We start from the raw sequence: 15682 nt of genomic DNA, 5'->3' as shown, positions 1-15682 counted from the left end.
ACAGGAATTGAATTTGTTCAAGGAAACAGGTAAAATACGGAAACTTTTAAAATGTTAAAGTCAGATAAATAGCAGGGAATATTGATTATGTTAGGAAAACAACAGGACTTATTAAAACAGTTTAATTAGGAAAAAAGGAGTATTCAATTATGAAAATATGCCCCGCCCATTCCCTAATCCATTTTTCTCCTCATCTCAAATCTTTTCCCAAAATAAATAATCTCTCTTTCCAGTGATTTAAGATGCGATGGACTCGTTTTCTAAACCTAGATGCAACTTGGATAGCGCGCATGGCCTTTCAGGTAGGGATTAACACAGCTTTATCCTTAAGAAGAATAAGAAGCCGGCCATCCGTCGGCCCCCAACGCAGTCACAGGAGCGGCGCCATGGCTCTCCGCCACTTACCGTAAAATGCCGGAGCGGCGTGACCTGCACTGGTGGTCACCATGGGTCCGCGGCTGTTGGACTTTACTAAAACTCCCGTGCACCTTCAGTTTAACAAATACGTGCTGACCGGTTACCGACCGGTTTCTTCCGCCCACGAGTGCATGCGGAGTCTTTTTTACATGCACAATGAGTTGGGCAACATCTACAGTCATGGTGAGTGAGTCTCATTTTTTTTTCTCACACATTTGAGCTGATGATGACCTTTTCGGAAAGGTCAAGTTGGCGCAGGGGGGGACGACATGTCCGTTAAACTCTCACTTGCGTCCGTTCTTTTCCAAGCGCACTTGACAGGAGCGTGTAATGAGTATATGGGATTAGCTGTAATCGGCCCTGAGAATCCCTGTACTGGAAATATCCTGCGGTTAACTGTGTTTTTTTTTTGTTGGATGAGAAATTCATGTGTTGGTGAAAAGGAAAATTTAAGAGAAATGTTAGTTTAAGAAATAGTTTGACTTTTGAATGCTAGGTCTTCACTTTCAAGCCTTTATAGTGAACTTTTAAACTATACCAATACATTTGCATTGGGTTTGTTATGCATGTTCTTATTTTATTAATTCAATTAGATTAGATTAAAATTTAATTTCATCCCGCATTCGGGAAATTTCTTGGTTGCAGTAGCAAGACAGACAAGACATTGTAGACCTAGCAAAAAAAAAACTGGAGCCACACACAATAAGTCCTTCAGTCTTTGACTATTTCTGTAGTTACATTAAAGTGATTATTATTAAAGATTGGTCATTTGGAAAAAAACTTGGCAAATTACATGTTTTGGATTATTCATGGTATTTTTTTTTACCTCTTTTTGTCCAACCATAAATTAAATTAAAAGGAATAAAAAGATAAATCCTGATCCTGGCCTCAAAAAACAACAACTAATTTCATGCCATTGACGGCAACAGACAACCAATCCATTTAAACTGGGAGAGGGCAAATGCCCATTCACTCAAAGGCAGTTAATGAATTAAAAAAAATCATTCAAATTAAGATATACACCCTTTCTCTGTTAAGGACAAAAAATAATTGTATTAAATTTTGGGAAACTCAAAAAGTGCTAAAAATGTCAACATTTTCCTCAAGAACATAATTTTCAGCTTTGTACTTAAAAGCGCAACATTAAATTTTATTCATAAATCTTGAAATTAAGATCTTAAGTCTTACAGGCACTGTAAGCTAAAATGTAAGCATTTCTTCCATTGCTTTATAAGCCCGGCGGGCCACCATCTGACCCCTTCTCTTCTCAGGAATCCCCTTCTTGGCGTTCCTCTTCCTGCTCCCCTTCAGCATCCCCTGGGCCGAAGTGGACAGCGTTTGGATCGGCGTGGTCCACTACCTGGCCTGCCTCAGCCCCACGGTGGGCTCGGTCCTCTACCACGTCTTCATGAACCACGTCGGCGGGGAGCACGTCTACGACACCCTGCTGTCCCTCGACATGTTCGGCGTGTGCCTGGTCAACACGTTAGGTGAGTTCTCCCCTAAAAGACCCCCCGCCACCCCAATTCTCAACAAATTTGTTCCGTTTAGGTGCGCTTCCCATCATCCACATCACCCTGCTTTGCTTCCCGAGTGCACGGCGAGCGGCCTTGCTCGCTTACGTCTTCGTGTCGGCGTACGGCATCTACCAGGCCACCACGGCACGAACCAACGTCCTGCGGTTGCGGGCCTTCGCGTGGCAGGCCGCCTTCCGTTTCAGCCTTTTCCTGTTTCGTGTCTATGGCAGTGGGGTCGGCAGTCCCCGCTCGCTACGCCATTTCGTCATCATGGACTCGCTGGCCGTGTTGGGCGGCCTGGTCAACGTGATCCAGATCCCAGAGCGCTTTGGCCCGGGCCGCTTCGACAATTGGGGTAATAGTCATCAGATTATGCATGTGATGGTGGTTTGTTCTATTATTTTTCTTCATTGGGGGACGTTGGAGGACTTAACTTGGGTTAAGGACTACCAGTGTCCTGCAGAGTGATGAATTCTCGAGGTCTACGTCAGTGGGGGTGAAGGAGTTAAGATTTCATGCAAGGTAAGATTATTTGTAAAGTTCGATTGGCAATTTTGTGAACGCTTTCAATGGCGTTTGCAAAAAATAGATGGTCGGTAGGTTACATCAAATGGATTGGATGTCTAGCAGGAATATTGAAATTCAAGGGAAATGGATGGAATCTTGGAGTTGATCAAGGAGATTGATAAGAATTGTAGAATTGATAAATAAACTGGCCAATCAGGAAAATTGGTTGAAATTTTTGAAACTGTGCAATCCAAGGGAAATGACAGTAATCTTGAAATTTTATGGAAATAGCTGGAATCTTCAAACTGGTCCATCAAAAGGATTTGATTTTTTGAATTGGTCAATCAACAGAATTCTAGAAATTGTTAAATAAAATGGGATTATGGTGGGTACTTTGAAACTGGTTAATCAAGGGAATTGTTAACAAAATGGGATTGATGGGAACTTTGAAAGCGGTCAAAGAAATTGGTAGATTTTGAAACTGGTCAAAGTAAGGAAATTGAAGGGAAACTTCAAACTAATCAATTAAGGGCAATAATGAAAATCTTAAAATGAAATAATGGTGGAAATTGGTGGAAATTTGCAAACTTGAAATGTGAAACTAGACAATAAACAAAGTGAGACTCTTAAGGGGTGAGAATTATGAAACTGAACTAGAAAAAGTGAAAAATCTGGAAAAATTGAACCAGAATAAATGCTGGCTATCTTCAATATGTTTAAAAAGATGATGGATGGATTTTATCAGAAAACTGTGTTAAAGAGGGAGTTTGAAATACTCTACAGTTGTCTTTTTAGGCAACATAGTGAAAACTTGAAACTGTTAAAGGCCAAGTCTTGTATAAGTATTGAAGACAGTTTGAAATAGTCACTAAATGTCGGTGTGACTAGTACGACATATTGCTGTAATGAATAATTTTGTAGTCCAGATATAAGGAAAATCTTCCTCTAAGGTCAATGGAACAGTATGTAAGGGTACTTTTATTTATGTATTGTTTTTAATTGCACTTTAGCCCTGGTGGCACTAGAGTACTTTCACTTTCATCATGCATGTAAGAAATGTTCTATGGAACTCATTCAAAAAAAATCCTGCTTACTTGATCTGTACATTAGGATAACCAATTTTTAAAAAGGGCATAAAGTATATATTTTTGCATATTTCTCCTGTGTCTGTTTTTTAGGAGGATAAGTTTCATTGTGGTGATATTTTGGAAATTTTGACTTTGTAAAATGATCACCCTGCTGAACACAATTAGTATTTACAACCCCATTTATTTATTCTGCCATATTTCCATTATTTAGTCTTCATCCGAGCTGCTGTCGTCTTCATCTTCGGAAACGTCAGCAATGGGGAAACGCAAGATGGCTGCCACTCCACTCAGTTGAGTCAGTTCTATTTAAAAACAAACGGGTTAAAATTGAAAACAATTTTCCAGAAGTCCATTTTCGTGGTTACTTACGTTCCCCTGATACATGAAGACTTGAAAATATCCTGTGTAGAAAAAGAAAAACATAAGTTACTGTAATTGTAGAGAAAAAAACTTCATATCTAAAGCTTTTTATTCACAATTTGAAAATATTTTAGCTCATTGCATTGCAAGTGAACTGCTAATTTTTCACTTCTATGATGGAAAATTGTAAAGAAAAAATACAATCTTCCAAATGAGACTAAAAAAAATGATACTGTCATTAATTAGTCTAAAATTCTTCAAGATTTACATTTTTTTCACCCCCTAAAACCTCAAAAGTGTTTTCAAGGATTCTGAAGTCTGTCCTAACCTGACATTTCCGCAGCTATCTCTCACTTTGTCCACCAAGCGAACATAGCGCGTCCTTGTGGGCACGTCCTGATGCCTACGCAGACATGAACGCATTAAAATAATGACATTTTGGTACATTTTCAACTTATAGGTTGGGAAACATTCCTTACCTGAAGAGCTTATCGCTGACCAACAAAGTGTCTACGGCGAGGGCTTCGGCCGCTCTCTCCACGTGAGCCATTCTGCGAAGATTCATCCGTCCATTTTGGAAATAATTTCAGAAATTAATCTAAAATTACTCACCCGTAAAAAGCTCTATCGGGCTCGTGTTGGAGCATTTTGTAGAAATCCTCTAATGCTTTCACTTCTCCTGCTGCCTAGAGTGAGAAATAATAATAATAATAATAATAATAATAATAATAATAATAATCAGACCTAATTGACTAGAGTTGTTGTCCAATCCATTCCTAATAGCTTTGATTGGACATAAAAAATTTAAATGTGATCCATTGTCACCTTTGTATCGGAGAGCCTGTTGGTCACGGTAGGGTCGGTGAGGATTTCTGACAGAAAAAAAAAAACAAGTAGTAGATGTTAGGAAAAATAACAGTTTTGCCACATCATGTTTGTCTTCTAGCTGACCTTTAAGCGAGTACTTATGACCCGAGGACGAATGGACCACCATAAACTTTGGTCGGTTCTCCAGGAGCAGTTTGTTGTCATGCCGCACGGCTTCTTTGAAGAGGTAGGTCATAAACTGGTCCTTTACAAAGCCAGGGCTGGCCACCAGGATGCACTTCACCACTGAGAAAAAAAATCAAAAAGATGATGGAATGACAAAGTTAATCAAATTCCAACTACCGTATTTTCCACACTGCAAGCACAGCTAAAAGACTTCTGAAAAGTTGTGCCTTACATATGGATCAACATTGGTTCATTGTTGTATGAAATTCCCTTTTGTAGTTTATATATAATGTATTGGATAATTAACACAACCCCCTATTACTATGACTACCACTACAGCTCATTCTAGTATATCTCTAGCACAACTTACTAGTACTACTGCTACTACAGCTACATCTAGTAGATCTCTAATACAACCCACTACTACTACTGCAGCTCCATCAAGTGAACGTATAACATAACCCCTACTTCTACTACAACTCCATTTAGTGGATGCATAACACAATCCCCTATTACTACTACTGCGACTACTATACTACTGCGACTACAATACGACTGCGACTACTATACGACTGCGACTACTATACGACTGCGACTACTATACGACTGCGACTACTATACGACTGCGACTACTATACTACTGCGACTACTATACTACTGCGACTACTATACTACTGCGACTACTATACTACTGCGACTACTATACTACTGCGACTACTATACTACTGCGACTACTATACTACTGCGACTACTATACTACTGCGACTACTATACTACTGCGACTACTATACTACTGCGACTACTATACTACTGCGACTACTATACTACTGCGACTACTATACTACATTACAATTTGGTCCACGAAACCAATTTTAAGAGCCTTAGTGTGGAAAATACAGTTTATTTGTTGTTGTTGCAATTGTTACCATCAAAGTTAATGTGACGAAGTATGGCCTGCATGACAGCTTCGTAAAACCTCTCAAGTGCCTGCAGAATGAAAATGATGATTAATGGCGCGAGATTAATGCATGTTTATTTTGCAGTGTTCATCTCCAATGAAGCCATCGCACCTTTTCGTGTTGCGTGCAGCTCCCTCGCCGTTTGCGAGGAATGGTAAGCTCCACTTTAGCGCGCAGAAGCGTCATGGCGGGGGTCACCAGCACCAGGTTGGCCAGACCCTCCTGCATCACCACCGCCGCCACGTCGGCCTTCTGTGTGGCATCGCATGCTTCATCTGAGAAAACAGTGTGCTGGAATCACGTATGTCGGGCATTTTAGAACATTGTTGAGTTTACCGATTCGGGCCAAGACCACGCTGTCCCAATTCTTTTTGGCCAGGGTGAATTTCCGGTTGAGCTCCAGTTCGATGGTGTGGTAAGCCCCCATCTAAAATCAAATGAATACATCAAATATTTTCCTTTTAAAATTAAATTAGACTCATCAAAATAAACACAATTCATTCTGAAGCAAAAATAAGTGTCATTAAATATAGGGAACATTTATTTTAAAATAAATATAAAATATATTCATTAAAAATATATTCCACTTCAAAAATATTGATCACTGTTATGTCTATGGCAGCTCAAGTCAACCACTAACCTTCACATACTGATTTTCCTCTATGTTAGTACCCTTCACTCTCAACCGGCAGGCCTGCGTGTCAAAGTCGATGGTCTCCACACATAACGTCAAGGTGGTCCGAACTCTGGAGCTGCCCACGCTTCCAGTAGTGGATTCCGTCTGTACTTTTCTATAGTATTGTGAGAGGAAAAAACATTGATTCCGGCCCAACATTGACCAATACTGATTATTTACCTAATGGTAGAAGCTCTAAGACTGTCTCCTTGTTGAAGCAGGTTGTAGGTGTGCCACATGTCCTCCGCTTCCTCTGGCATGAGCGTCACCTGACTGAGAAAAAGCACAAAAACATGGATGACAATGTTGTTACAAAACTCTCAGAAGGCATTTAACAATATTGTTACACAATTTCTCATCAATGAGGTTATACATGCACAAGGGAGCATAATATTTCTAAAAAAATGATCACAGATGTGTTAGAGGTACATTTTAGATTACAGTATAGCCACATATGGCTCGCAAGCCATAGGTTCCCTACCCCTGTTATACCTGTTATAACATTTACATAGATAATATGTACTACTAGAATACATTACTCAAGTGTAACTTGATTTGTTTACATTTCAGCTATCGGGTGGAGAATGCAACAGTCTGCTTGTGTGCATATAATCAAACCTATTGTTATGACCGAATGACAACAAAATTGCTGAGACGTGGCACATGGACAACAAAAAAAGGCAAGCAAAGCAGTGTTAGCTTTAGTGGCTAACAAAGTTAGCTCGATAGACAGTTTACTCACCCAGCGTTGTCTTTTTCAATGTCTCTGTGAAGCAGCTTCATGGTTGCTTTCGGGTTTACGCCGGGTTATTAAAGGAAAATAATCTACCAATTGGTATTTGCGTCTGATCTCATGGCGATCTTAATAGTAAACTCTCATCGTGAGCATTGAATGGAGTTGTGAGTGGAAAAGAAACAAATATAACCTGGTCGCCTTCCGAAGTGACGTCACCATTGACCACAATGAAAACATATTTTCTTGGACAGTCATGAACAGTATTCTATATCTGTGCTTTCTGATCTTTATTTTATGGTTTATGCTTTTATTAAAAAAATAATAGATATAGGTGATAACATCCGGGTATTTGTTTCAAGTGACGTTACTCGTCTTCAGTGATTATCTGTGCGTCAATGACGCTGCCATTTTGAATGTGGCCGTACAGAGCAAAGGGCGAAGATGCCATATTGATGTTTTTCAAATTTGCATGTGAATTATTACGGGCTTAATAATTGAATAATGAACGAAGTACTTCCCCCATTAGGATGTTGGACTCAATGAATATTCACAACAACTTAGTTGTTGACAACGAGGAGGCGTTGTATCTTATAAACATATGGATGCAAGGACAAGCACAATTGCATCCGGGGATTTCATTTAGAAGAGGCTTACGAGGTGTTAGCTCAATAAACTTTATTGACATATGCATATTTTACACGTCCTTTGCTCTCTCCGTGGACAAGTTACTACAAAGATACACAAAAACACACTGTAGGGAAGGCTGGGTCATTGCGTCATTGGCAGTCGTACGTCGTAAATTCCTCTCGTTCTTGCCACTCCTCCAGAGTGTCCTTTCCCCGCGCACAAAAGCGCTTAAAACACGACCGGGTTAGCAGGAGTACGACACACGCAAATGCTTTAAATACCATAACACCCGTGCACGACAAATTGTGTTCACACTGGGGAATGGTTGCCATTTATATGATTGATTTCATTCGCGTGAGTAAATGCTGACAGACACTCCAAGCGACCGATGCGTACGAACATTGAAACGCGCCAGTCCCGCCTTGGTTGTAAACAGACCAATGGGAGCTCTGTATTCCTTATCGTAACTTCCGCCCAGCCTTTCACGTTAACGCTCATTCAGTCTTCTTTTTTTGTCGATGGCATGGTGCTAAGCAGCCACGGCAAAAACAACGAAATCCACCGAAAAACAATTTAAATTCGAATATCTCAGGGGTATTAGTCTATTCGCTTAAGTTTTGGAAGTTTATGTTGTCTATTTTGTAGTGAGCGAGCCCGGTAGACTGCCGTTTGGCTTGCTCATTTCTTCCCAAGGTTAGCTAGCTCGCTGGCTAACGATAGCCGATTACCGCTGAACTAGTTTAGCAAAAAAAAAACATTTACTCAGGAGACCGCTGTCACTTACTACTACGTCTTTGGCTTGTTGGTATTTGTGAGGAAAAACATTCATATTCGAGGGCAAACATGGCGGAGGCCGACAAACTGAACATTGATTCCATCATTCAGCGTCTGCTGGAAGGTAAAGACTTCGATCATTTCGGTCTTCTACCGCGGTAGCCATTTTACCCAACTTGGTTAGACCACTCATCGATGTTTTATGTACGAATGCTTGTTATTTTTGTTTTTTTCTGCGTTTACTTCGACGAATTAAAACTCACTAAATATAATTTTGCATGGTGAAATATCATGAGACTTTTTTTTGTTATTTCCCTGACGTGTCGTAGAATGGAAAAGCACTATAAATACATTTACTATCCGATTTAAATGTGAAAAAATACACTAGCTAAACAATTAGCGGTTTTCTGTTGGTTTGAATGAACAATGTTCATTTTTCAAAAGTCATATTTTGCAGACTGGAAAAATAAGTCATTTCACTAGTCAAATATAATTTCAAAAGATTTATAAAAATAAATGTACACGTGTGCATGATTTAAAGGCGTTTCAGGCTACTATTAATGCACAAAATCGCTAATTTTGCCGTTGCATCACATGTTTAAAATGTCTTTTTGCTTAACAACAATTGAAACGTAAAATGTCAAAAGGTCTTTAAGGAATAAACTGGCAAAAAACGGTATAGCTGTGTGCTCTCATTTGTGATTTAAATTTGCGGCATTTCAAGACTATTGATGAGTGCTGAGTACAATTCATTTGAATTGGGATTCTCGTTCTAAAAAGGATTGGACGTTTATTGTTGTCAATGGCAGCCAATGTATCAATACGATTTCAAGTGTTTTTCTCATTTGTGCTTTGCCCTGGTTGCAGTGAAAGGCTCCAGACCTGGCAAAAACGTCCAGCTGACAGAAAATGAAATTCGGGGACTTTGCCTGAAATCCAGGGAGATCTTCCTCAGCCAGCCAATCCTGCTGGAACTGGAGGCACCTCTCAAGATTTGTGGTGAGACTTGTCTTTGGACTTTTGGGACATCGTCCAAAGTACTTATTGTCATTGTACTGCGTCGCTAATACCGGTAGTATTTTAGCACAGGTGCCTTAGTGATTGTTTTGATAGTCTGTTTTTTGAGTATCAGATTTTAAAGATAATTGCAATAGCTTTCACCCATGACTACAGGCAAATATTTTTTACGGTCATTTCTCTTTAATTTGTATTTATTTTTGACTTGATATTTACAGGTTTCCCATTTTGGTGAATAAATATAGATATTTATCTTAATATTTATGCCATGTTTATAATTAAATTTGTAGTTTCAACAAAAGTAAACATTTTCAGTTTTTACAATTAGTTTTTATCAAAATGTTAAATAACTACCTGGATAAAAATTCAAAAGACCATATTTATGTAAGAAAAAAAATATTACAAATACAAAATAAGACAATATATTTTATAGTAAACATTGTTTTTTAGCATCCATTACATTACATGTTAGCAATGGACACAGTACCGGTTGGCAACCCCACCCCTGTCCAAATGGATCGATCCTTTACTTAAAGTTCCCGGGAGAAAGCTAAAGAGTCACATGATCAGATGTCTATTGCTGTCAATGGCTGGCCTAATCTAGAAACTAACATTGAGCACAAAATAATGTCTTTGACCATGTCCACAGGGGATGTTCACGGACAGTACTACGACCTGATGAGGCTCTTCGAATACGGGGGCTTCCCGCCGGAGAGCAACTACTTGTTCCTGGGCGACTACGTGGACCGAGGCAAGCAGTCGCTGGAGACCATCTGCCTCTTGCTGGCCTACAAGATCAAATACCCGGAGAACTTCTTCCTGCTGAGGGGAAACCACGAGTGTGCCTCCATAAACAGGATATACGGATTTTACGACGAGTGTAAGGCGTGTCACGCTGTCTTGTTTTCGCAAAGTGTGATGCAACATGCTAACGCTTAAGAGATTTATTAGCGTCCAGACTAGATAGCGATGCTGTGTTTTGGGTCTGTAGGTAAGCGGCGGTACAACATCAAGCTGTGGAAGACATTCACCGACTGTTTCAACTGTTTGCCCGTGGCCGCCATCGTCGACGAGAAGATTTTCTGCTGCCACGGAGGTCAGTGACATAAGAATAACAAAGAGCGGATCGTCTCTAGCCGCGTGTTGACTGTCAATAGCCACGTCTCGCCACTTTTAAGACCGTCTTTGGTTCTGGTTGACTTGTCAAGTCACACTAGGCCACGATGGTGATGATAAGCAAGTGGGTTTTACATTGGATGGAACTGGAAAGAAGGTTTGGGGTATTTTGAGGCGGTTTGGTATTTGTTTTTGTTTTCTCTAGTCTAGTAATGTGGATACACTAAAATATCAAATATGAAAACGGTTTGGGTAACAATTGGAGACAAAAAAAAAATCACCTGTCTAAATTTGGCATAAAAACCTCAACTAACTGGGTTACGAGCCTGTTCCACCAGTCAAAAATGGATTGGATATGTATTCCCTTTCATGGTTGCAAACTGATTGAAATGTCTTAAAATGTCAGTCTTACCTGAAATTCACCCCAAAAAAACTTTTTTTGTTTAAAGTTCAGATGGCTTTTTTTAGATGTGTGTGTATTGGTTGGGTTTGATGCGTTCCACAACGGTCCCAACCATCAACACTCGCATTAGTGAATATGTCAACAAAGACCTGGTGTGGGTTTGTGGCAGGACTGTCTCCGGACCTGCAGTCCATGGAGCAGGTGCGGCGGGTGATGCGGCCCACCGACGTGCCCGATCAGGGCTTGCTGTGCGACCTGCTCTGGGCCGACCCCGACAAGGACGTCCTGGGATGGGGCGAGAATGACCGCGGCGTCTCCTTCACCTTCGGCGCCGACGTGGTCACCAAGTTCCTCCACAAACACGACATGGACCTCATCTGCCGAGCTCATCAGGTTTCACTCGTTCAATTGCGTTTCCATTTTGTCTTCCCGCCTTCCGATACTGAGCCTGCTTTTTATTTCAGGTGGTCGAGGACGGCTACGAGTTCTTTGCTAAGCGCCAGCTGGTAACGCTCTTCTCTGCCCCGAACTATTGCGGTGAATTCGACAACGCCGGCGCCATGATGAGCGTGGATGAGACCCTCATGTGCTCTTTCCAGGTGAGTTTAGAATTGCCCATGTGGTACGTTCATTTACCGGGTTGTAGGTTCAAAATGTTAAAATTGCTGCATTTGCAGACTTGTGTTGTTTGCGGAATTTTTAATTTTCTTACGGTAACAGAACACGAGGACTCAATTTGAAATTTCTAGCAAGAATTGGATAAAAATATGGGAATAAATAAGAAAAAGACTAGATAGACCAAATTAATGTTATTGCAAGACAATTTTACGTCTCCTAAATGTATTCAGCACCCCATCAAATGTTTATCCAATGACTCGAATCATTGAAATAATGACTTATTGCCGCCCTAATAATTATAGTAAACTCTTGCCATTGCGGATCGACTATTGCAGCCTTTGTATATGAAAAGTTGATTGTGTAGGAAATATACAAACATGAAATGGGGGTGGGTGGGTTGAGTCACAATTGGTGAAATTTCCCCACTGGCCACCAGGAGGCAGCTTCTCCCTTGGGCAGTAAAGTATTAGTACACTAAATTAGGAAAAAAGGCAAGTCATGGAGATGATTTCATTTCCCACTAGAGGGCAGTGTATACCCTTGAGAGTAAATAGTACAGACGGTTTTAAAAGTCCAAGTAATATTAAATAGACACCATAAAATCATGCCTATCCCCCCAAAGTAGCACTAAAAGAGGATCCTTTACTACTCGAGCGACCAATATCTTCTAATTATGCGTCGTGCGTCTTTAGATCCTGAAACCGGCCGACAAGAAGCTCTTCTACGGCGGCGGAGGTGGCATGGGATCGGGCCGCCCCGTCACCCCACCGAGGAAAGCTAAGAAATGACACCCCCCACGTAGGGCGGGCTGGCCTCCACTTTTGGTCCCCTTTTGGTCCTTCTCCTTTCCTGTCTACCTCTCTTCTCCTTTCTTTCAGTAAACAGCCAGAAATCCAACCTTTACCCAGGGCTTTTTTTCCACCCCCAACTTTTTTTAATCTGTACTTATTAAATGTTATGAATTGTCGAGAGCGGATGTGCGAGCGACCTGCACGAGAGGATGTCCACATTTCTACTTTTCCTCCTCCCTACCTTCTCTCCCGCTACTCTTCCCGCGGCGAGTTTGGAAAACGCGGAAACCGCACGCGCGTCGAAAGGCAATTTGACTGAAAAAGCAGGTCGGGAAATGGCGCGCGAGGCGGTGGCCGCGAGTATTTAGTTTCCCCGCGTCCCAGCGTACCGTAAAATCTCCCCGCGCGCGCAACTCTTCAGATTCAAATGAGCCAGAGCTGTAAAAAAGCCGTACAGTTTAGGTTTGTACAGATTTGATTACTTGAAAGAGATTTTTTTGTGAATTCGTTTTGTAGTCTTTCATCAAGTTGACCAATAAACCGAGAATCTGAGATACAGTTAGAAATTTGTTTCGTATTTGTTTTTTGGTTTTTTCTATGGGATCGGAAGTGGAGAAGGTTTGATGATTAATCTAAAAAAAAAAAAAAGGAATTAGTGTTGATTTTTGAAGGCAATGGAGAATATGGAATGAATTTGAGAGCCTAATAACATTTACTTCAACCCGCCTTTCATCGTCAATGGTACTGTAATTTGAATGTCAAATGTATTTGTATCATATATAGGAGTGTGGTAATCTATAAATTTAAAATAAGGCAGGATAAAATGAAATAAAAATGTAGTTTTAATAAATACAAACTAAAATAATGTAAACTCAATTTGGAGTAAAGCAAAATAGAAGTACACATACATATAAAATCCAGATAAAAATACGTTTACATAAATACATGAATTGCAATACATACTCAAATGTAAAATAAGCAGGTTAGTTATACATTAAAATAGAAATAAATGTTGAAATTGTACACAAATTTTTTTTATTCATAAATGTTGATGTATTCATAAATAACTAATTTAAATACTTTAAATATCAAACACTAAAATGGATTAGTGTCAAAGAAATACGTGTTGAATAACATTTAATGGCACATTCATTTTTCTGCCATTGGATGCAGTACTCACAAAAAATATAACAAAATGAATACACTCAACCTTCAGAAAACAATGAGCAATTTAATCAAGTAAACACAAAAGAAATTAATTTAAGTCACACTTTCAAACTGTCCAAGAAAAATTAAAAAGTGGGTGAACTGAACTCTTAGGGAAAACAAATGGGTGGAAATAGGAAAAAAAATAGCTCACAGTGCCAAGGGGTGGCGCCATTTTCTAAATAAGTAGTGTAAAGTACTCCCTTGAGTGCCATTCATTCTATATTTATTCCCCTCATTTTCAACACCGCTTATCCCAGTCAGGCTCGTGGGGTGCCGGAGCCTATCCCAGCTAACTTCGGGTGAAAAACGGACTCCACCCTTAACTGGTCGCCAGTCAGTCGTACCATCACACACTAAGACAGGCATCAATTAAACTCGAATAAACACACCTCCACTATGTGGGACTCGAACCCATGCAGCCCGAAACAGGTCAGGCAAATGAACCACTGGCATTCTATATTTATCAAGAAAAAAAAAAGAAGGATCCCATTTCCTTCTTGGGGACTTGTTGGTCTCTTTGCATTCATTCATCTTGCTGTCAACGACAGACTTTTCCGACACGCTCCGTCCATCAATTTGTCCTTCTAAAACCGACCAATGAGCTCAGGGCGTTGCGAGGCTAACTAGGAGTGCTAACTTCTCACTGCCATTAACCGCAATTGATGTCCTTATTCCTTGTTGGATCCATAGTAATGAATATGTTCAATGAAATAATTGAATTTAATTACTTTTTTGACTTGTGCCACAATACCAGAAGTTTTAAATTTAAGAACAATCTATTTTCTCCCCCGCTGCAATGACGCCTCACTTTCATTGGCCGGTTTTAGCGGCGACATATCCGTACAGCCCGGCCTTCCACTTTTTACGAGCGCCACGGCGAAACGCGAGAGGGATTTTGTTTACGCTCACACCGTTTGAAATTAGATATTTCTATTCTAAATATAATGTGATGCACGCACATAACAAAATGTAATGGTTTAAAAGACGAGTGGGCGAGTAGAATGTAGTATTATGATTTAAAAGCATTTGAAAATATCTGCAGCCTGCAAACATAGAAAAATGGTGGGAAATTGCACCTGAAAATGAAATACACTGACATAAAGTTGCAAGATTTCAATTGTAACAGTATAAGAACAAAAAAATGTGGTATCATGACTTTACGCTTAATATTATCTGATTAAAGTCGTTATTTTCTGTCATATTGCGTATTATTATAATTTGTAATATGGAATTTTATGTAAAAATGACCTTTCACCTTGTAATATTATATACAATCATTTGATAGATAACATAAATTCATGTCAAAATATAATATAAGAAATTGTAAAATTCAACAATTTAAAGGCAATTTTAAGGGTGCGACTTATATGTGGATGCGCCTTATACATGAGAAATCCATGATAAACGGCAGTTATCAATGCCGTGATTGTTTTTGTTCTTTCTTTTTTATAATTTTGCATGTTTTCTTCTACTAGTTCCGCAATCCTAAGTGAAGAAAATGTGTAAATCCACCGCGGTGTCCCAGTCGGCACTACAGTGTCACCTGCTCTATTTATATCAGAGGAGGAATCCTGGATTCACAGACTCAGCTACCACTTCTATTATTACTATTAGCTAATGCTGTAAAAAGTATGGACACTGTAGCTCCTTTATCCGTTGCCTTATTGCCCGCTACTAATTATGTCCTCGTGTCTTGTCTTTTATTTCAGTGGCACCTTAAAAAACGTTTTCTTCTAAATTTTTGGGGGTTTTTGTTTGCTATATATAAAATTAGATAATTTTTTAATGAAAATGACAGAAATAGGAGAATTTCTTTTTAAATCAAAAGATCAGGAATAACAAATAGAATTACTTTTGACATTTTTCCATTGGGA

General features: G+C 39.7%; 3 protein-coding genes across 3 annotated transcripts; 2 read left to right on the top strand and 1 right to left on the bottom strand.

Moving 5' to 3' along the window:
* The first annotated feature begins 283 nt into the window (after positions 1-283).
* On the top strand, positions 284-3283 carry paqr4b (progestin and adipoQ receptor family member IVb). Its single transcript, XM_077738557.1, has 3 exons — positions 284-600; positions 1689-1907; positions 1969-3283. The coding sequence occupies exons 1-3, from the start codon at positions 447-449 to the stop codon at positions 2400-2402; spliced, it is 807 nt and encodes a 268-aa protein (XP_077594683.1). The 5' UTR covers positions 284-446; the 3' UTR covers positions 2403-3283.
* A 407-nt stretch (positions 3284-3690) lies between these two features.
* Positions 3691-7578, bottom strand: pelo (pelota mRNA surveillance and ribosome rescue factor). The gene is made up of 13 exons (XM_077738558.1): positions 7260-7578; positions 6698-6790; positions 6482-6632; positions 6178-6268; positions 5953-6116; positions 5809-5869; positions 4841-5002; positions 4715-4761; positions 4502-4575; positions 4369-4440; positions 4218-4292; positions 3899-3930; positions 3691-3831 (listed from the first exon to the last, which is right to left on the bottom strand). The coding sequence occupies exons 1-13, from the start codon at positions 7298-7300 to the stop codon at positions 3737-3739; spliced, it is 1158 nt and encodes a 385-aa protein (XP_077594684.1). The 5' UTR covers positions 7301-7578; the 3' UTR covers positions 3691-3736.
* Positions 7579-8334: 756 nt separating this feature from the next.
* LOC144211373 (serine/threonine-protein phosphatase PP1-gamma catalytic subunit B-like) lies at positions 8335-13165 on the top strand. Its single transcript, XM_077738555.1, has 7 exons — positions 8335-8778; positions 9522-9653; positions 10321-10551; positions 10663-10767; positions 11360-11583; positions 11655-11789; positions 12501-13165. The coding sequence occupies exons 1-7, from the start codon at positions 8724-8726 to the stop codon at positions 12594-12596; spliced, it is 978 nt and encodes a 325-aa protein (XP_077594681.1). The 5' UTR covers positions 8335-8723; the 3' UTR covers positions 12597-13165.
* The last annotated feature ends 2517 nt before the right edge of the window (positions 13166-15682 follow it).

The sequence above is a fragment of the Stigmatopora nigra genome, chromosome 18 (assembly GCF_051989575.1).
Source record: "Stigmatopora nigra isolate UIUO_SnigA chromosome 18, RoL_Snig_1.1, whole genome shotgun sequence".
Classification (NCBI taxonomy): Eukaryota; Metazoa; Chordata; class Actinopteri; order Syngnathiformes; family Syngnathidae; genus Stigmatopora; species Stigmatopora nigra.
The sequence above is the reverse complement of the archived record's forward strand: the minus strand, read 5'-3'. Positions and strand labels throughout refer to the sequence as shown.